General features: G+C 44.2%; 2 protein-coding genes across 5 annotated transcripts in view; both read right to left on the bottom strand.

The window, feature by feature from the left end:
- Positions 1-28: 28 nt before the first annotated feature.
- On the bottom strand, positions 29-7,100 carry LOC129855058 (5-hydroxyisourate hydrolase-like). Of its 2 annotated transcripts, none has more exons than XM_055922339.1 (4): positions 4,517-7,100; positions 3,683-3,828; positions 603-738; positions 29-464 (listed from the first exon to the last, which is right to left on the bottom strand). In XM_055922339.1, the coding sequence occupies exons 2-4, from the start codon at positions 3,817-3,819 to the stop codon at positions 375-377; spliced, it is 363 nt and encodes a 120-aa protein (XP_055778314.1). In that variant the 5' UTR covers positions 3,820-3,828; positions 4,517-7,100; the 3' UTR covers positions 29-374. The 2 variants fall into 2 exon arrangements, with proteins under 2 accessions (XP_055778314.1, XP_055778315.1); XM_055922340.1 differs by having other exon boundaries at positions 3,683-3,767.
- The window catches only part of LOC129855057 (RNA-binding Raly-like protein), a 55,765-nt gene continuing 41,003 nt past the window's right edge, over positions 7,092-21,853 (bottom strand). For all 3 annotated transcript variants that reach the window (XM_055922337.1, XM_055922335.1, XM_055922336.1), the window contains 5 exons: positions 16,239-16,405; positions 10,704-10,817; positions 10,081-10,235; positions 8,274-8,318; positions 7,092-7,798 (listed from right to left, as the gene is read on the bottom strand). In XM_055922337.1, coding sequence (XP_055778312.1) covers positions 8,280-8,318; positions 10,081-10,235; positions 10,704-10,817; positions 16,239-16,405 — 475 coding nt within the window. In that variant the 3' untranslated portion in view covers positions 7,092-7,798; positions 8,274-8,279. The remainder of the gene's footprint in view (positions 7,799-8,273; positions 8,319-10,080; positions 10,236-10,703; positions 10,818-16,238; positions 16,406-21,853) is intronic.

Genomic DNA, 21,853 nt, shown 5'->3' with positions numbered 1-21,853 from the left:
AGGATGATATGTGTTCAATAATTACAAGTTTACAGCTTTAATTAACTTTATTTCATTTATGCGCGAATAGGACGACATAGGACGTCTTTCTGCGGAGCTCGATCTTGCTCTGTGATTGGCTGAGAAACACACACGCACATTGCATCATGGATGAGCAATTTGACAGGTAGATTACAAAATATGTACGTTCATGATGAACAGACAAAAAGCAAAATATTCAGCACGTGATAGCCATTTCACTTCAGTTCATCATCATGACTATTTCAAACTACAGTAACTCGGCCACTTAGGTATCAACTGGACATGTAAGCATTTTAGCTCGATTAACCACATCCATGGTATAGTGCGGGCAGAGGCTCAGACGAGAGATGGCTCTAACTTCCCCTGTACGTGCTATAGGAGAAGCGGCTCAGGAGCAGGGGCAAGTGGAATCTCTCGTTTGGGTTTGTTATAGTGAAGACAATCTGTTGAAGAAAAAAAAGAGAAAGAAACAGAACATAATAAGGGTTTGTTGGTTTTAATCTTTCAAAAATGGCGGAAATTCCTTTAGGGCAAATGTATTAGTAGGTGTATTGATACGTCCATGGCTGATACCTACTTACCTCAACATATGGGTAGAAGGAGTTGTGACCCAAACTCTCCCAATATTGTCCAGTCTCAAAACGCATCTTATACATCCCAGGCGTGAACGCTTTTGTAGTGATGAGTCCAGGACAGCGACCATCTTCGTCGGTGGTTCTAAAATAATGAGAACGTTGATGATTCTGCATGGGTTTTTGTCATATATTCAAGTTTCAAAATTGACATGGCCCAAAATTAGTATGTTTGTATCTTTTCAATTGCATAAATCAATTATTGGCCATGTACACATATTTTGCAGATGTTATCGCAGGTGCAGTAAAATGCTTATGTTTGACTAGAATACAGTATATACAGTGCATTTGGAAAGTATTCAGACCCCTTGACTTTTCCACATTTTGTTACATTACAGCCTTATTCTAAAATTGATTAAATACTTTTCCCCTCATCAATCTACATACAATACCGCATAATATCAAAGCGAAAACAGGTTTTGAAATGTTTAAAAAAAAAAATGCAAATGTATTAAACATAAGTATTCAGAACCTTTGCTATGAGACTCAAAATTGAGCTCAGGTGCATCCTGTTTCCATTTATCATCCTTGAGATGTGTTTACAACATGATTGGAGTCCACCTGTGGTAAATTCAATTGATTGGACATGATTTGGAAAACCACACACCTGTCAATGCAGTTGACAATACATGTCAGAGCAAAAACCAAGCCATGAGGTCGAAGGATGTGTCCGTTGAGCTTCAAAACAGTATTGTGTCAAGGCACAGATCTGGAGGAGAGTAACAAAACATGTATGCAGCATTGAAGATCCCCAAGAACACAGTGGCCTCCATCATTTTTAAATGTAAGAAGTTTGGATCCACCAAGACTCTTCCTAGAGCTAGCCGCCCAGACAAATTGAGCCATCAGGGGAGAAGGGCATTGGTCAGGGAGGTGACCAAGAACCCGATGGTCACTCTGACAGGGCTTCAGAGTTCTGTTGAGATGGGAGAAACTTCCAGATGGACAACCATCTCTTCAGCATTCCACCAATCAGGCCTTTATGGTAGTGGCAAGACAGAAGCCATTCCTCAGTAAAAGGCATATGACAGCCCACTTGGAGTTTGGCAAAAGGCACCTAAAGGACTCTCAGACCATGACCAACAAGATTAACCGGTCTGATGAAACCAATATTGAACTCTTTGGCTTGAATGCCAAGCGTCACGTCTGGAGGAAACCAAGCACCATCCCTATGGTAAAGCATGGGGGTGGCAGCATCATGCTGTGGGAATGTTTTCAGTGGCAGGGATTGGGAGACTAGTCAGGATCAAGCGAGAGATCCTTGAAGAAAACCTGCTCCAGAGCGCTCAGGACCTCAGACTGGGGCTAAGGTTCACCATCCAACAGGACAACGACCCTAACCATACAGCCAAGACAATGCAGGATTGGCTTCGGGACAAGTCTCTGAATGTCCTAGAGTGGCCCAGCCATACCCCGGACTTGAACCCAATCAAACATCTCTGGGGAGACCTGAAAATAGCTCTGCAGCGACGCTCCCCATCCAACCTGACAGAGCTTGAGAGGATTGGCAGAGAAGAATGGGAGAAACTCCACAAATACAGGTGTGCCAAGCTTGTATAGTCAGACCCAAGAAGACTCAAGGCTGTTATCGCTACCAAAGGTGCTTCAACAAAGTACTGAGTACAGGGTCTGAATACTTATGTAAATGTAATATATCCGTTTTTTATTTTCAATACATTTGCAAAAATTTCAAAACTGTTTTTGCTTTGTTATTATTGTGTAGATTGATGAGGAACAAAATTATTTTAATCAATTTTAGAATAAGGCTGTAACGTAACAAAATGTGGAAATTGAAGGGGTCTGAATACTTTCCTTATGCACCGTACATATGAAGAGGGTAAAGCAGTATGTGAACATTAAAGTGACCAGTGTTCAATGACTATGTACATAGGGCAGCAGTCTCTATGGTGGGGGGGTAGAGTGCCAGGTGGTAGGCGGCTAGAACAGTGACTAAGGTTTAAGGTTCAGGGTAGGGTACTGGGAGAAGGTCAGCTAGTGGTGACTATTTGTCTGATAGCTTGGAGATGTTTTTCAGTCTCTCGGCCCCAGCTTTGATGCACCTGTACCATCTCCGCCTTCTAGATGGTAGCAGGGTGAACAGGCCGTGGCTCAGGTGTCTGAGGTCATTGATGACCTTCATGTGACACAGGGTGCTGTAGGTGTCCTGGAGGCATGGCAGTGTGCCCCCAGTGATGCGTTGGGCTGACTGCACCACCCTCTGGAGAAACAGGATGCTCTTAATGGTGCGTCTGTAGAAGTTTGTGTTGGTCTAAAGGTAGTGCATCTCCATGCATTATCAGTCGATCACTATTAATAATAGCAGTGAACATTTCACAAATAGGCCTGAAGCTAGGCTAACTAGATCCCAAAGGTATATGCAACACACAAAGGGAGAAGAGAGTGAGACAGTAGGCCTACATCAGGCGGCTTGTTCACCCTACCCCACAGTCACTAGGTAGTAGGACTATAACAGGCAGCTGTTCACCCTACCCCACAGTCACTAGGTAGTAGGACTATATCAGGCAGCTATTCACCCTACCCCACAGTCACTAGGTAGTAGGACTATAACAGGCAGCTGTTCACCCTAACCCACAGTCACTAGGTAGTAGGACTATAACAGGCAGCTATTCACCCTACCCCACCGTCACTAGGTAGTAGGACTATAACAGGCAGCTATTCACCCTACCCCACAGTCACTAGGTAGTAGGACTATAACAGGCAGCTATTCACCCTACCCCACAGTCACTAGGTAGTAGGACTATAACAGGCAGCTATTCACCCTACCCCACCGTCACTAGGTAGTAGGACTATAACAGGCAGCTATTCACCCTACCCCACAGTCACTAGGTAGTAGGACTATAACAGGCAGCTATTCACCCTACCCCACAGTCACTAGGTAGTAAGACTATATCAGGCAGCTATTCACCCTACCCCACAGTCACTAGGTAGTAGGACTATAACAGGCAGCTATTCACCCTACCCCACAGTCACTAGGTAGTAGGACTATAACAGGCAGCTATTCACCCTACCCCACAGTCACTAGGTTCCAGATGACTAGGAGTGAGTCCAGGCGGTGCAGACTGAGGGCCATTCTTGCCCCTGGGACTCCGTCACCTGTGTTCAACACAAAGGTGGTCAGGGGGCTGTTTGGAAGTGTTGAAGACATCTCTGAAGACTGTGGAGAAAGATACAACATGGTGATGGTCCTACAGTCATATTAGTTTCTGATGATAATAATACAAATAGGCCTACATTTTATTTATTTAGTTGCCTTTACTTTTTGTTCATATACATTGTTTATAATGGGAGAATAGCCAATACCTTCGTTTTTCATTTGAATGTTTTTAAAACTTTTAACAGGCTGAAACCCCTACTTTCCTATGTTTATTCTTCATATTCTCTGCCACTATATGAGTTTACAAGTCACTTTGTTTCTTTTGCACACTTGCATCAGTGAAGCCTCCGTTTTACATAAAGAATAGCAAAGCACCATTTAGTGTAAATGGAATAAGCTATTCATATGTGTATTTTAGTCTTTGAGAAAAAAATATTTGTCCATCCATTCAATAGCAATCCTTCTGACAGACTGTTGAGAACTTTTCCAGACACCCAAAGACACTACATGATCAAATACTTATTTTATGACTTTACCCAATTATCAGTACGTAGGCTATAGGCCTATGACAATGCAGACAGTCATTTGCTGAGACCTCACTTGATTTAATTATACTCAATGGTCACAGAATAAGATCTTGCTTGGGCACAATAAATAGGCTAAACAAATTAGGCTACATTAATAGTGTAGTTGCTTCGTAAAAAAATATTGTTGTATGTTATTAATAAACTGTTTTATGAGTAATTACCTGGTTACAATGCAGAATTGCGGCTTGATTTAGGGGACCTTGTCAAGTACAACAGTAGACTCCGGTGTTTTAGTCCTCCTCGACGCGGATGACTTGTTGTTTTACTTCTACAGCCTATATGAAACTAGAGTTTATTTGGTTCTCAACACTCACTCGTAGTGCAGTTGTATCAAACAAGACAGAATAGTAATAGTTCATTTTCATCCTTTGCGAGGGCAACTCACTCTGGATTCACTATGCGCAAACAAACGTCAGGTGCCAAAGGTTGACCAGACCTATCTCTAAAATAACCTACGTTTACTGTGCGTAATCTTGTCAATATTGACAAAGTTTGGCCACATGGTTGATAAAGTGTTTATTGTGGTTGTGTGTCCGACTTAATTGCCCACTACAAGATAATAGACAATGCAAAATCAAATTGGAATAGTCCACAGATAAAAAATATATATAATAATGTCCAAACCATTTGGCTAATTGTTAACAACTTGGTTTATGAATATACAAGTCAAGTGAATTAGTGAGCGGGGTACAGAGAACAATGGAAACTTTTCTAGGCCTAGGCTACTCCTCTAATGTAAGGTCAAATGAACTGAACCACTCAGTTATATGAAAATAGTTATACATTTACTAAGCCTACTATCACAATGTATAGTTCACATTTAGTATTTATTAAACACAAAGAGCCACCTGGCTTCATTAAACATAATAGGGCTGTCAAACGATTTAAAAAAATGCAATTGAGTTAATAGCAGGATTTGCAGCGATTAATCTCAACCTCAAATTCAGAATTTGCTCAAATTGAGCTGTAATTTAAGAATGTTCATACAAAAAGCATTTTAAGAATATTGGCGTCTTGATTTTGTCCAAAGTACTGGTAAGCAAAATCAGGTAAATTGATCAAGCATACTTTCTTTAACCTCAATGTCAACTTGTTTTGACATAAAATTGTTGTTTTTATGTATGTTGGATATTTTCCGTTTTTTTTTCAATGCTTTCAGACAATGCGATTAATCACGTGTGCACTAAAATTACAAAAAGTTAACTCAAGTTAACTGATTAACTCTGACAGCCGTACTATATAATAACACAAAGTAAACGCAAAATGTTTTATATAATGAATGGATGGGAATATAACAAGAAAAATGTCAATTGTAAGTCAATTCATCAAGTTGTATAAGGATCATCATATGTTCAACGTTCTTTCTTTTTTCAGAGTACATAAATACAGTCTTCAATCATTTTCTTGCTGCTCATTTAGAAAGTGAAATGTACTTTTTTCAACTGTTGTTTTCAAACAGTCACCATGGTATAGTAAAACCATAGAAACAGAATACATTTCTATGAGTATAACGTTATACAGTAACGTTAGCATTATTGACAATTGTTATGACTATTTACAATGAACAATAGTTTTCAGTTGTGACATTGAAGCACCCCCTAAGTTTGACACCAGCCGTAATGGTCCCCAAAATAACTCAATCAACCAAATCCCTCCTCATGTCATTGACAATGACAAAACATGGTGGTTTGGTTTATAAGTAATCAGCATCTACTGTACATGTACATATCTCACTTCTACAGTGGTGACAGTGAGGGGATGGCAGTACCCATTCTTAAACAACAGCAGTGACTCCTCTAGGTTCATAATCAAGTTTCTCAATCAGTCAAATGAACACTAATTCACCAAAGCCATAACCCCCTGCACACTGGTCCCTGGGGTTTTATAGGGGCACCACTTTGTTAGTTCCAAACATGGCTGGCTTCAAATAATGCCAACAGGCATGGTGATTACAAGCCCAGTGATAACACCATGCAGACAGCTGTTGTCACACTGACAGTCTTTATTAATGTGGACACTGGGAAATTGGTAGAGACAAATATGGAAAGACTACAGTAGAACGCACAGGGAGTGTAGATGCCTGATACTGTTGGCCTATGCCTGGTAAATCTTGCATGGCTTTTTATATCAATTGATTTATTACACATTCCAATTATGTGGCGAACTGGATACAGTAAGTGGCAAACAGCATTGCAAATCCTTATCTCTAATCTGAGAGGAAATGTAGTTGTCGGTCTGTCTGAAGCATATCCGCAGTGGCAGATTTATTCATAGGTGACATGGCGGCATCTGCCGGGGGCGGCATGGGGCGCCCACACAAAAAAATGTCAACAATTCTGAATGCTGACATTTGCGCGATCGGTTTTCTATCGCTCATTTGCATGTCACGTCAATGATATAATGTCGCCGTGTGGGACTGTGGGTCAATTAACCTTGTCAGAGTGGGCGCCCTGATTCTAGTTTGTGAGCTAGGCAGGCTACTGCCTGGGAAGGTCTCCCACTCAGAAGTACGAGATGGGGATGGGGCGAGGTAGGTTGACCTCAGGTCTCCCCACTGGAAGCGAGGTAGGGGGAGCGGGGGAATCTATCAAATAGCGCACCTCTAACTTTGTACAGTACTAATGCAATTTGTTTTTGCAATTTAATTTGTGTGTTTCTTGTTTGAAGTGTAATAATCCGTTTCTCTTCTTCATGAGTGTGTAATTCTATTTGTGTGATATAGGATTTGCTGGGGGGGGGGGGGGGGGGGGGGGTTAACCCAGGGAGCCATACAAGCTAGAACCACCACTGGTTGTCAGTCCCCTTTTGCAAGAGACTACACTTTTTTTTAAAGCTGCCATATTTTGTTGAGTCCATAAGTCAGTAGGAACCTGTTTTAAAGGAGAGATGGAGACACGAAGGTGAGCAGAATCTGACTGTGATAAAGGAACCGAGGGTAACCAGGGAGATATGTCCTATTCATCAAACAAAACAATTAACTGAAGATCCAACTTTGGAATACAGCTGGGCGATATGGACCAAATCCATATCGCGAAAAATTGCCTGAATTGATGCAATTACGATAAATAGAATGATACGTTTTTAACATTGATGTGCACCAGTTTTTTTATTATCCTTTAAACTACTACTACTAGTTTATGGTTGTAGCCATCAATTGTCCCATTAACTATCACCCATTTTAGCAAACTTATTTCATTTCAAACTACACATTTCTCTAGTATAGGCTACTTATCATAATGAACGATATCAGCAAAATGCCTGCGATAAGTGATCGGTATGGTTGTTGTCGATAATTTCCGGTTAATCGCCCAAGCTCTACTTTGTAATTAACAGTATATTAATTTAAGGGTTGTGTCCATGTTGACTGTGATTAGAGATGATCGCGCCTCCTTTCACTTCAATCCCCCTCCATCTCTGTGCTGCTGTCACTGAGGTCCTTGAGTCTAGAGTGAGTAAAAGTGAGAAGATGGAGAATTTAAATTTTTTAAACTTTATTGGTCCACGCAATGTGGATTTTTTTTTCCGGCTTCACCACATAAAACAGACATTAAACATTATCAGGAGCACATCATCCTCAAGATAATTAAATTGCTTTACAAAGTACAAAAGTGCTACAGTGCGAGTGCAGTTTCAAGTTAATGTACTGTACATTCCATCATTGGTCTTAAAACCAAAATCAACATCAAGTTTTCCTCATTAAAAATACATCATCACCAAGACTGAAGGACATCTGGTCATCTACACTATTCAATAATTCATATGTACAACATGTACATCATGATCCGAGACCATTTTCAACAACATAAGCACCTCGATATCACAATATATTAACCTATACTTATTACACAGCATTCCAATGCAAACAATACTTTTTTTGTGATATAGTTCTGTCAAATCACCTTTATTAGCCATACACACCTGATCTCACATGTCATCCTCCAGATCAGATTGATGGTTATTTATCTGAGAAACCAAAAAACAGAGAGAAGACTTTAAACAGATGCACAGATGGAGAATTACAGTCACAGCGCAATCAGGATATTTTAATCGACCAACAAAATCAACTTAATCAAATGCCCAGCTGTGGTAATTTTGGAGATCACTTTTTGATTGGTGAAAGTGATGGTTTCTAAATGGCGATGAGCAAATATAGCACAGTGTTTGTCATGTCAGCACATAACCAAGTTTAGAAGGGATGAGTGACACTACCTGGCAACCGTGGAAGGTGGCATTACCCCTTGCCATTGAGACAGATTTGGGATGCAGTACAGTGGATGACTGGTTAACAATCTTCTGCTCTATTCATACCTTCCATCTTCCTCCCCCCTCAACTGTCAGAGAAACAATGACTCACCTGCCTGGTGAACCCACCTACAGCTCAGCCCACACAGCCGCAGGTTGAGGTTTATTGGTGGCAGGTAGCCTAGTGGTTAGAGTGTTGGACTAGTAACCGGAAGGTTGCAAGAGGCAACATTGAGTGATTTCCACTAGATGGGTCTGCTGAAAAGTAAAAATTGCCTATATCTTCAGAATTCATGAAAACAAAAATTCACTTTTTGGTTAAGGTTAGGTTTAAAATCAGATGTATGACTTACATCTGATACATCTGATTTTAAACCTAACCTTAACCAAAAAGTGAATTTTTGTTTTCATGAATTCTGAAGATATAGGCAATTTTTACTTTTCAGCAGACCCATCTAGTGGAAATCACTCAATGTTGCCTACAGGGCAAGATTCATGACAATTTTATTTTGACCTTTATTTAACTAGGCAAGTCAGTTAAGAACAAATTCTTATTTTCAATGACGGCCTAGGAGCAGTGGGTTAACTGCCTTGTTCAGGGGCAGAACGACAGATTTTTACCTTGTCAGCTCGGGGATTCGATCTTGCAACCTTCCGGTTACTAGTCCAACACTCTATACTTTTTTTCTTCGTGGCTGTGCCAGCTAGAGACCACTCTGCAGAGCTGCCTCCGGGACAAGATTCATGACAATACATGCCAACATGCAGTGTGTCGGACTCAGTGAGCATGTCGGACTCACGGCCTGGCATAGATAATGAACAGTGGTACAGAACCAGAACCCTTATTGTGTCAGACAGGGAGGCAGACACTTGGCTGGAATTGGTATAGAACCAGAACCCTTATTGTGTCAGACAGGGAGGCAGACACTTGGCTGGAATTGGTATAGAACCAGAACCCTTATTGTGTCAGACAGGGAGGCAGACACTTGGCTGGAATTGGTACAGAACCAGAACCCTTATTGTGTCAGACAGGGAGGCAGACACTTGGCTGGAATTGGTACAGAACCAGAACCCTTATTGTGTCAGACAGGGAGGCAGACACTTGGCTGGAATTGGTACAGAACCAGAACCCTTATTGTGTCAGACAGGGAGGCAGACACTTGGCTGGAATTGGTACAGAACCAGAACCCTTATTGTGTCAGACAGGGAGGCAGACACTTGGCTGGAATTGCAGATAATTCATATTTTTTTTAAATGACAATAAGCTACTAAATAATCACTTATTTTTCTACCAATATCTTGCTCTCTTTGTTCAATGACATACACCCACTTTTAGATAACTATGACAACCAACAGTGACAGCTAATATGCTAAGATATTGACTTTCAGAAAACGTTGACAAACAGCCCACACAGAAGTAGTTACTGGTGGTGCAGGTGTGTTGTGTCTCCAGTAGAGGGAGGCAGAATGATGTATTGTTTACCCTGCAGTGGCGCTGGTAGTGTTGGAGGTGTTGGTCATCATCGCTGGCCTCCCCAGGCTCTGGGCTCTCCCTCTGTCTGTGTAGGAGGCTGACGGGGGAATCTTCCAGACTGCTCACTGAGTCCGACACACTGCCCTCTTGGGTAGGAGGGGAATCTGGACCACAGATGCACGCGCACACACACACACACACACACACACACAGAGAGAGACAGTGTGTCAGCAATAGTACAGTAAGCTCTGTTTTCAGTGCACCTCAGCTTTCCATGGCAAATATAGCCCTGATTATAACAGTTTTTTTTTTACTCCTGTCGTTGCAGATAGCGCCACATTAGTCAACCTGCCAATCCTGTACACAACATTTTGGATGCAGTTCTCACTGATGCAAGATGTCCCAATTGATAATAAATAGGAGTCATAATTGGCCAACAATCCGATGATGAATAGATTTTCTTTACTCTCATCAATGAATAATACGTTTCCCCTCCAGTTAGCTCTTATCAAGAGCATTAGAAATTATGTATCGCATGTAGCACTAAAGAATCTGAGAAATTCTCAAAGTTAAGCTTCCAATGAAGAGATAGTATGAAACAAACTCCCCAGCCTCCAGCCCAGCTCTTCTACCTGAGTGGTCCTTCCTCTGTCTGTCCATCTTGTCCACGCTGTCGAGCAGTCCGTCAATCTGCACCTTGATCTGAGTCAACTCCCGCTTTATGGCCAGCAGCTCTGCCATCTTCACTGCAGAAAGAGAGTGGGAGAGAGTAAGAGAAAGGGAGATAAGGATGAATCCTCTTTCGCACAAATCTCCCATTGACATAAATGTTTGAGTGTAGGTCTTAAAAAAGGATTGGGCCCAGAGGGGTTTAATAGTGTAGAAACAGACTAGAGCTCTGCTACCCGACCCGAGTCCAACCAGCCCCGACATTATACATCGGGTTAGGGCCGGGTAGGGCCTGTTTTTTCATCAACAACTAGGGTACGGGAGGGCTCAGGTATCACTAAATGTACACTACATGACCAAAAGTATGTGGACACATGCTCGTCGAACATCTCATTCCAAAACCATGGGCATTAATATGGAGTTGGTCGCATCTTTGCAGCTATAACAGCCTCCACTCTTCTGGGAAGACTTTCCACTAGATGTTGGGACATTGCTTCCATTCAGCCACAAGAGTATTAGTGAGGATGGGCACTGATGTTGGGCGATTAGGCCTGGCTCGCAGTCGGCATTCCAATTCATCCCAAAGGTGTTCGATGGGGTTGAGGTCAGGGCTCTGTGGAGACCAGTCAAGTTCTTCCACACCGATCTCGATTAACCATTTCTGTATGGACCTCGCTTTGTTCACGGGGGCATTGTCATGCTGAAACAGGAAAGGGCCTTCCCCAAACTGTTGCCACAAAGTTGGAAACACAGAATCGTCTAGAATGTCATTATATGCTTTAGCGTTAAGATTTCCCCTTACTGGAACTAAAGGGCCTAGCCCGAACCATGAAAAACAGCCCCAGACCATTATTTCTCCTCCACCAAACTTTACAGTTGGCACTATGCTTAATTTCATGAAGCTCTTGATGAACAGTTCTTGTGACGACATTGCTTCCAGAGGCATTTTGGAACTCGGTAGTGAATGTTGCAACCGAGGACAGACAATTTTTACACGCTTCAGCACTCGTGGTCCCATTCTGTAAACTTGTGTTTGGCATACCACTTCGCAACTGAGCCATTGTTACTCCAAGACGTTTCCACTTCACAACAACAGCACTTACAGTTGACCGAGGCAGCTCTAGCAGGGCAGGAATTGTACGAACAGACTTGTTGGAAAGATGGCATCCTATGACGGTGCTACGTTGAAAGTCACTGAGCTCTTCAGTAAGGCCATTCTACTGCCAATGTTTGTCTATGGAGATTGCGGGACTGTTTGCTCGATTTTATACACCTGTCAGTAACGGGTTTGGCTGAAATAGGCAAATCCACTAATTTGAAGGGGTGTCCACATACTTTTGTATATATAGTGTATCACTAACATTTTGAAGCTGAGCCATTTGCTCGTGCTCTGCTGCGTAGTACAGTCATATCTGAATAAGATCATAACATTGTGTCAGAAGATGCTTCAACCTTGTCAAATATAAGACAGGAGAGATTATTTCACAGAAAATAATAATGTTGGAGTTTAGAGTGCTGAAAACTAGCTAACAGCTCACTGGTCTTATGTCTCTTCATTGAGCAGAGTAGCCCAAGCAGAGCCGTTGCTATGGTTACCGCCTCAGAGCCGCCATAAGCAGAGTGAGCTGTCTGCGCGCAGGGAGCGAGTGAGATAGAGGAGCAGCTAACAGATTTACTAACAGAGTTATTTCTGGTTTCGGGCAGGGCCAGGCTTTAAATTTGGCAGAAACAATTGGGCCTGGGTCATCGGCAATCGTGCCTCCCTTAATTATCCTCCACTTTGTCTTGTCATTCATGCCATCACTGTAAGCACCCTACCTCCTCCCTTAACATCTCTCTCCAGTAGCCTATGGTCTGTAATGGAACATTCATATCACAACCCTGAAACTCTACTGTTAAAATCTGTTCGACCTCTGCAGCTACAATCTAATTCCCCTATGATGGGCTGGCAGTAAAAACTATTAAGGCTTGTAATAAACTAGTATAAACAATTCTTATTTGTTATGCACTATTAACTTGGTATAATTGCAGCATACTGCTAGACTGGGTCTGGTAGGCTTGGTAGTGGAAGGAGCAGAGAGCTTTTAATGAAGAGACCATCTGGTGCCTCTCACTGTTCTATGTGGCTCCCAGCGCTGCCGTTCCCCATGTAGGGATGACATTACACAGGGAGGAACATTCAGGCATACAATACACACACTCCCACATGGATTCATAGGCTCACACACTCCAGATAAAACGTTCACTGCACATGCACAGATTACATCCTCCCTGTAATGAGCTGTTTTTATGGGTGGGACTGTTCGTGGTGATGGTGGGACTTTGTGTGGTGAGGGTGGGACTGTGTGTGGTGAGGGTGAGACTGTGTGTGGTGAGGGTGGGACTGTGTGTGGTGAGGGTGGGACTGTGTGTGGTGAAGGTGGGACTGTGTGTGGTGAGAGTGGGACTTTGTGTGGTGAGGGTGGGACTGTGTGTGGTGAGGGTGGGACTGTGTGTGGTGAGGGTGGGACTGTGTGTGGTGAGGGTGTTTCTGTGTGTGGTGAGGATGTTTCTGTATGTGGTGAGGGTGTTTCTGTGTGTGGTGAGGGTGTTTCTGTGTGTAGTGAGGTTATTGAGGGTGTGTCTGGGTGTGGTGGGGATGTTTCTGTGTGTGGTGAGGGTGTGTCTGCGTGGTGAGGGTGTGTCTGTGTGTGGTGAGTGTAGGACTGTGTGGTGAGGGTGTGTCTGGGTGTGGTGAGGGTGTTTCTGTATGTAGTGAGGGTATTGAGGGTGTGTCTGGGTGTGGTGGGGGTGTGTCTGTGTGTGGTAAGGGTGTTTCTGTGTGTGGTGAGGGTGTTTCTGTGTGTGGTGAGTGTAGTACTGTGTGGTGAGGGTGGGACTGTGTGTGGTGAGGGTGTCTCTGTGTGTGGTGAGGGTGTGTCTGCGTGGGGAGGGTGTATCTGTGTGTGGTGAGTGTAGGACTGTGTGGTGAGGGTGTATCTGGGTGAGGTGAGGGTGTTTCTGTGTGTGGTGAGTGTGTTTCTGTGTGTGGTGAGGGTGTTCCTGTGTGTGGTGAGGGTGGTGAGGATGTTTCTGTGTGTGGTGAGGGTGTGTCTGTGTGTGGTGAGGGTGTTCCTGTGTGTAGTGAGGGTGTGTCTGTGTGTGGTGAGGGTGTTTCTGTGTGTGGTGAGGATGTTTCTGTGTGTGGTGAGGGTGTGTCTGTGTGTGGTGAGGGTGTTTCTGTGTGTGGTGAGAGTGTTTCTGTATGTGGTGAGGGTGTTTCTGTGTGTGGTGAGTGTAGGACTGTGTGGTGAGGGTGTGTCTGTGTGTGGTGAGGGTGTTTCTGTATGTGGTGAGTGTAGGACTGTGTGGTAAGGGTGTGTCTGTGTGTGGTGAGGGTGTTTTCTGTGTGGTGAGGGTGGGTCTGTGTGTGGTGAGGGTGTGTCTGTGTGGTGAGGGTGTGTCTGTGTGTGGTGAGGGTGTGTCTGTGTGGTGAGGGTGTGTCTGTGTGTGGTGAGGGTGTTTCTGTGTGTGGTGAGTGTAGGACTGTGTGGTGAGGGTGTGTCTGGGTGTGGTGGGGGTGTGTCTGGGTGTGGTGGGGGTGTGTCTGTGTGTGGTGAGGGTGTGTCTGTGTGTGGTGAGGGTGTTTCTGTGTGTGGTGAGGGTGGGACTGTGTGTGGTGAGGGTGTTTCTGTTTGTGGTGAGGGTGTTTCTGTATGTGGTGAGTGTATAACTGTGTGGTAAAGGTGTTTCTGTGTGTGGTGAGGGTGTGTCTGCGTGGTGAGGGTGTGTCTGTGTGTGGTGAGTGTAGGACTGTGTGGTGAGGGTGTGTCTGGGTGTGGTGAGGGTGTTTCTGTGTGTGGTGAGGGTGTTTCTGTGTGTGGTGAGGATGTTTCTGTGTGTGGTGAGGGTGTGTCTGTGTGTGGTGAGGGTGTTCCTGTGTGTGGTGAGGATGTTTCTGTGTGTGGTGAGGGTGTGTCTGTGTGTGGTGAGGGTGTTTCTGTGTGTGGTGAGGGTGTGTCTGTGTGTGGTGAGGGTGTTCCTGTGTGTAGTGAGGGTGGTGAGGATGTTTCTGTGTGTGGTGAGGGTGTTTCTGTGTGTGGTGAGGGTGTTTCTGTATGTGGTGAGGGTGTTTCTGTGTGTGGTGAGTGTAGGACTGTGTGGTGAGGCTGTGTCTGTGTGTGGTGAGGGTGTTTCTGTATGTGGTGAGTGTAGGACTGTGTGGTAAGGGTGTGTCTGTGTGTGGTGAGGGTGTGTCTGTGTGGTGAGGGTGGGTCTGTGTGTGGTGAGGGTGTGTCTGTGTGGTGAGGGTGTGTCTGTGTGTGGTGAGGGTGTTTCTGTGTGTGGTGAGTGTAGGACTGTGTGGTGAGGGTGTGTCTGGGTGTGGTGGGGGTGTGTCTGGGTGTGGTGGGGGTGTGTCTGTGTGTGGTGTGGGTGTTTCTGTGTGTGGTGAGGGTGTGTCTGGGTGTGGTGAGGGTGTTTCTGTGTGTGGTGAGGGTGTGTCTGGGTGTGGTGGGGGTGTTTCTGTGTGTGGTGAGGGTGTGTCTGTGTGTGGTGAGGGTGTGTCTGTGTGTGGTGAGGGTGTGTCTGTGTGTTGTGAGGGTGTGTCTGTGTGTTGTGAGGGTGTGTCTGTGTGTGGTGAGGGTGTGTCTGTGTGGTAAGGGTGTGTCTGTCTGTGGTGAGGGTGTGTCTGTGTGGTGAGGGTGTTTCTGTGTGTGGTGGGGGTGTCTCTGTGTGTGGTGAGGGTGTCTCTGTGTGTGGTGAGGGTGTTTCTGTATGTGGTGAGGGTGTTTCTGTGTGTGGTGAGAGTGTTTCTGTGTGTGGTGAGTGTAGGACTGTGTGGTGATGGTGTGTCTGGGTGTGGTGAGGGTGTCTCTGTGTGTGGTGAGTGTAGGACTGTGTGGTGATGGTGTGTCTGGGTGTGGTGAGGGTGTTTCTGTGTGTGGTGAGGGTGTTTCTGTATGTGGTGATGGTGTGTCTGGGTGTGGTGAGGGTGTTTCTGTGTGTGGTGAGGGTGTTTCTGTGTGTGTAGAGGGTGTTGAGGGTGTTTCTGTGTGTGGTGAGGGTGTGTCTGGGTGTGGTGAGAGTGTTTCTGTGTGTAGTGAGGGTGTTGAGGGTGTTTCTGTGTGTTGTGAGTGTAGTACTGTGTGGTGAGGGTGTGTCTGTGAGGTGAGGGTGTTTCTGTGTGTGGTGAGGGAGTGTCTGTGTGGTGAGGGTGTGTCTGTGTGGTGAATGTGGGACTGTGGGTGGTAAGGATGGGACTGTGTGTGACTGCATAGAGTACGCCGTGAGCAAGAGTGTGTAAGTCACATAGAATGACAGATTGTGTATGTGTGTGTGCATGTGTGTGTGTGCATGTGTGTGCGTGTGTGTGTGTGCGTGTGTGTGTGTGTGTGTGTGTGTGTGTGTGTGTGTGTGTGTGTGTGTGTGTGTGTGTGTGTGTGTGTGTGTGTGTGTGTGTGTGTGTGTGTGTGTGTGTGTGTGTTACAGTGTGTGTTACAGTGTGTGAGGTCCCTTACACTTGGCCCTGGAAGAGCCGGTGCGCTGTGCGCTCCTCTTGTCCTGTGGTCTGTCTCTGGAGCGGTGCAGGCCGGAGGAGAAAGAGGGATCACGGGAGTGTTTCATAGGGCTGTGCTCCACTGGGACTGGCATTACGGAGGCTGAGATACGCTGGTAGTCAATCACCCTGTAGGGAAAATACACAATATTACTTATGAGCAATGTTCCCTCTAAGTTGCACACATTAGTGGGAGCTCAGCTTCCCTCGGATTGCCGCACAGAAGAAATATCAGCCCGTGCAGAGAGCACAAGATTGAACTTCACTAAATGTTCTAGTTTTTCCCCTTTAGTGAACACTATCATCGTTTCACTCTACTGTGGGAATTGTGCTCAAATCAACGCAAAATTTGCCACTTTCAACGTAACATACTGCAACAAAACGAACTTTGCAAGATTTAATATGCAAAACTAACTACAAGAGATCGAAGTAGGATTCTATTGTATTGACAATCAAGGCCTGTAATCTACACAGACCGGTGCGCCGTAACCAATCAGAGCTGCAGTAGACCTATATGCAAAAAGCCATTGCTATCTGTGCCATTCAATATGAACTGGACCGTTTTTACAGCATGAGCAGTCGCAAGTAGATGCACTTGTTTGGAGATCAAAGTGAGAGCTGCATGTAGCCACCTGTGCACATTTGTTCATATTCTTTGCTAGATAGTGAGTTATTATCCCAGTTACAGCTCATTTATAGTCAACAATGAGGGAGTGGTTGCTTCCTATGAGAGCACATAATGTGTACATTTTTAGCTATCTATGAAAAGCAAGTCAGTTAATGAGCTTGTTTTATGTCTTAAAGTGACAGTGTTGTATATTGAGATGGTCTTGAATAAGCTAAATAGCCAATAGGCAGAGGGTAGCATAATTTGTCTGATTCTCTATAATAATGGTATGGAATAATAATAGTTTTTGTAAAGTGGTTTCTTGCATCAAACACAACATTTTCAGTCACCTCCTTAATGTCAAGCCCTGCATGTTTTTCTTTCAAAATCTCATGGCATGTAGGCCTACATTGAATACCACACATTTGCTGCTACTGTAGGCTGTCTCCTGGTAGCGCCTGCATGCTCTGGACACTACGCTGACAGACACAGCAAACCTTTTTGCCACAGTTCGCATTGATGTGCCATCCTGGATGAACTGCACTACCTGAGCCACTTGTGTGGGTTGTAGACTCCGTCTCATGCTACCACTAGAGTGAGAGCACCGCCAGCATTCAAAAGTGACCAAAACATCAGCCAGGTAGCATAGGAACTGAGAAGTGGTCTGTGGTCACCACCTGCAGAATCACTCCTGTTTTTGGGGGTGTCTTGCTAATTGCCTATAATTTCCACCTTTTGTCTATTCCATTTGCACAACAGCATGTGAAATTTATTGTCAATCAGTGTTGCTTCCTAAGTGGACAGTTTGATTTCACAGAAGTGTGATTGACCTGGAGTTACATTGTGTTGTTTAAGTGTTCCCTTAATTTTTTTGAGCAGTGTATTTTGAGTGTATACTCTATAATCACAGTGATATATTGATATCATCTGTTCTAGATTGATCTCATAGCCTGGTGCACTAAAAAGCCCTTGTCCAAAAGAGCACTGTCTGGGGTGCTTAGATTTGCGCTGGTCTCTCTCTCTCTCAAATATCTCTTCTGATACCAGTGATTACTGTGTGTGCATCAGTGGAAGCTGCTGAAGGGAGGACGGCTCATAATAATGGCTGGAACGGAGCAAATGGTATAGCATCGAAAAAATGGAAACTGTCTTTGATGTATTGAATACCGTTCCACTAATTCCCGTCCAGTCATTACCAGGAGCCCTTCCTCCCCAATAAGGTGCCACCAACCTCCTGTGGTATGCTTCCCAGCGAATAGAGGGTGTGGTGATGTTTCAGATCACCTGACTGTGCAGTTTGACAGAGATGCAGCTGCCCCGTCTATGTGGTTGTAGCACGATGTCACGCCCTAACCTTCGAGAGCCTTTTTATTTCTCTATTTGGTTAGGTCAGGGTGTGATTTGTGTGTGCATTCTGTTTTTTGTTTCTTTGTTTTTGGCCGAGTGTGGTTCCAAATCAGAGGCAGCTGTCTATCGTTGTCTCTGATTGGGAATCATACTTGGGCAGCCCTTTTTCCCACCATTAGGTTGTGGGATCTTGTTTTCTGTTTAGTGTTTCTGCCTGACAGAACTGTGTCACGTTCCTGACCTTGTTTTCCTTTTGTATAGTTGTGTTTAGTGGGTCAGGACGTGAGCTGGGTGGGCAGTCTGTGTTGTTTGTTCTATGTTAAGTGTCAGTGTTAATTGACCTTGTATGGCTCTCAATCAGAGGCAGGTGTTTTACATTTTCCTCTGATTGAGAACCATATATAGGGAGGTTGTTTCACATTGTTTGTTGTGGGTGGTTGTCTTCCGTGTCTGTGTTTGTGCACCACACGGGACTGTTTCGTTTGTTCGTTCGTTTGTGTCGTTGGTACCTGTTCATGCGTTCTTCGTGTATATGTAAGTTCGTTTGTGCAGGTCTGTTGACTTCGTTTATTATTTTGTAAATTCTCAAGTGTGTTTAGTTTTCGTCTTGTTTAATAAATATCATGTCATATCACAACGCTGCGCTTTGGTCCAATCCCTACTCCTCCTCTTCTTCCGAAGAGGAGGAGGACAACCGTTACAAACTGTGCGCTTTCGTTTTCACGTTTGTTATTTTGTTTGAATGTTTTTGAAATAAAAGAATCATGAACACTTACCACGCTGCGCCTTGGTCCACTCTTCATACCACCAACGAGAGCCGTTACACACATGGTTATTGTCTATGAGTCTTACAGAAATGTAGAGAAGCAAAAAAGAACTGTGGGTATATAGTTGACTTTACTGAGAACTTCTGAATATGATGACCTACTGTACCTTACATGTAGTCTCTGCCAACAAAGAAAAGTCCATGAAGGAGAGAGAGAATTACTTTGGGAGTACTGTACCTTTGTAAGCTTTTAATCCACATCAGAGCAGATAACTGCCAATACATATTTACACACACAGGGCCTCTGTTGACATGCTGGGCTCAATGAGAATGAATCAGTGGTTTAGTCTGGCAGCTCATTTCATACCGTATGTACAGTAGGCTACAGTTCAAAGTAAGTTCAGGAGGAAGCTACTTTATACTAAGAAGATACACAAAGACAATGATATTAGATGAAGACTGGGACTCAGAGAAAGGGTAAGATGTTGTTTGAGAGAATTACCTAAGTTCTTATTGGATGCACTGCAAAACAGATTTAGGGTTTTCATAAGAGGACAGATATATATAATCACTAATCCAATGCCAGTGCAGGATGAAGTTAAGATACTTTTTAACTCGGACTGCAAGGCCTTGCATTTCTATGGCCATAAGAGTGTCTGTAAAAGGGGAGATGGGACTGAATGGAACACCTATCAGCGATGCCTGAGATGGCTGGCGAGTGCCTTGTTTTTCATACTGTCATGCCCCTCTCCACTCATCCTCTGTTCGATCTGCCCTTTTCCCTCCACTGCCCTGGCATTCCCCCTTTCCTCACAGTGCTCCACTGCCGCCGCCCTGGGCTGTGTTTTTACTCCGGACCAGTGGGCGGGCGGCCAGGCGTCCAGTCAGCTATGCAAAGAGACTGTGTACAGAGAGACAGTGTTCATCCATCTGTGAAATCACCACCAGCCGCTGACAACCAGGTCATGTGGATACAGTGCGGGTCAATAGATAGTTTCAATACAGAAACCCTGCTACCCTGCTACCCGCAACCCTAGGGGAAGTACTGTATCATATGATCTGTTGGCTGAGCCACCATCAGCACCGGCCTGTACCCTACCTGCCCTATGCTCTCTCCTGGCCCCACTCAGTCTGAATTTGTCCTGCTAGATTACCTAAACTGGGACATGCTTTAACCACCTGACGAAGTCTTAAAACAATGGGAGTCCCTAAATATTTCTCAGATTATTACTAATCCCACAAGGTATGACTCCAAACACCCAGAAAATGCTACTCCTCTTGAAGTTATCCTCACATAGTCCTGATAGGAATCAGTCTAGTGTTTTCTGTAATGACCTTAATGATCACTGTTTTACGGGCTGCGTTCGTAATGGCTGCTCAGCTATACCTGTCCTGATTTGTCATAGACCCTTGCTGAAAAACTTTAATGAGCAAGCCTTCCTTCATGACCGAGTTTCTGTAAATTGGTATAGAATCAGCTTGATCCCCTCTGTTGAAGATGCTTGGACCTTCTTTTTTTTATCTTTTCAGTGATATTGTTAACAAGTACGCCCCCATAAAGAAAATTTGAATGAAAAACAAGTTCAGGCCCTGGTTCGACCGTGATCCGGCAGAGTTACTCCAACTCAAGAACACTATGTGGTGAAAAGCTTGGCACACAAATCCTGTCATTCAGGCAAATAAGAAACAAGTGCATTTAGGTTATCCAGAAGGCCAAAGTTAGTTATTCGAGGAGCAGTTATCTCTCTATGGGTCTAACCCCAAGAAGTTCTGGAAAACGGTGAAAGACCTGGAGAATAAACCCTCCTCCTCACAGCTACCCATGTCTCTTAATGTTGATTATGTGGTTGTTACTGGCAAGAAGTACATTGCTGAGTTCTATAATCACCACTTGATAAAGTCCAGATTCCTATTTGACTCAGCCAAATAGTGTTGCCCGTCCAACACTTCCTCATCTCTCACCCCTTCTAATGCGACTAGCCCTGATGCTCCTCCCCTCTTTTTCCCCTGCCCGCTACAGAGTTTCTCCCTGCAGGTAGTGAGTCTGAGGTGCTAAAGGAGCTCCTTAAACCTGACCCCAAAAGAACATCTGGGTCAGATGGTTAAGATCCTTTCTTCTTTAAGGTTGCAACCCCTATTATTTGCTGAGCCTCTCTCTGACCTTTTGAAACTCTCTCCTCTATGGGGAGATGTCCATTGCTTGAAGGCAGCCACGGTACATCCTTTATTTAAATGGGGAGATCAAGTTTATCCTAACTGTTATTATAGGCCAATTTCTATCTTGCCCTGTTTATCAAAAGTGTTGGAAAAACGTGTCAGTAATGAACTAACTGGCTTTCTTGATGTCTATAGTATTCTCTCTGGTATGCAAACCAGTTTCTGCTCAGGTTATTGATGTGTCACTGCAACCTTAAAGGTCCTAAATTATGTCCCCATTGCCCATTTCACTGCTATTTTATTGACTTGTCCAATGCTTTTGATACGATAGACCATTCCATTCTTGTTGGTCGGCTAAGGAGTATTGGTGTCTCTGAGGGGTCTTTGGCCTGGTTTGCTAACTACCTCTCTCAAAGAGTGCAGTGTGTAAATTCAGAACATCTGCTGTCACAGCCACTGCCTGTCACCAAGGGTGTACCTCGATCCTAGACCCCACACTCTTTCCAATTTACATCAACAACATAGCTCAGGCAGTAGGAAGCACTCTCATCGATTTATATGCAGATATTAGTCTTATACTCAGCTGGCCCCTCCCCGTATTTTGTGTTAAACGCTCTACAACAAAGCTTTCTTAGTGTCAAACAAGCTTCTCTGCCCTTAACCTTGTTCACTCCAAAACAAATCAACAGAAGACACAATC

The sequence above is a fragment of the Salvelinus fontinalis genome, chromosome 5 (assembly GCF_029448725.1).
Source record: "Salvelinus fontinalis isolate EN_2023a chromosome 5, ASM2944872v1, whole genome shotgun sequence".
Classification (NCBI taxonomy): domain Eukaryota; kingdom Metazoa; phylum Chordata; class Actinopteri; order Salmoniformes; family Salmonidae; genus Salvelinus; species Salvelinus fontinalis.
The sequence above is the reverse complement of the archived record's forward strand: the minus strand, read 5'-3'. Positions and strand labels throughout refer to the sequence as shown.

Coding starts and splice junctions, on each gene's coding strand:
- LOC129855058 (XM_055922339.1), bottom strand. CDS start 3,819: ATGTCTTCAACACTTCCAAACAGCCCCCTGACCACCTTTGTGTTGAAC. Junction 739..3,682: donor TGGAACCTAGTGACTGTGGG/GTAGGGTGAATA, acceptor TCATTATTTTAG/AACCACCGACGAAGATGGTC. Junction 465..602: donor CCTTCTACCCATATGTTGAG/GTAAGTAGGTAT, acceptor TTTCTTCAACAG/ATTGTCTTCACTATAACAAA.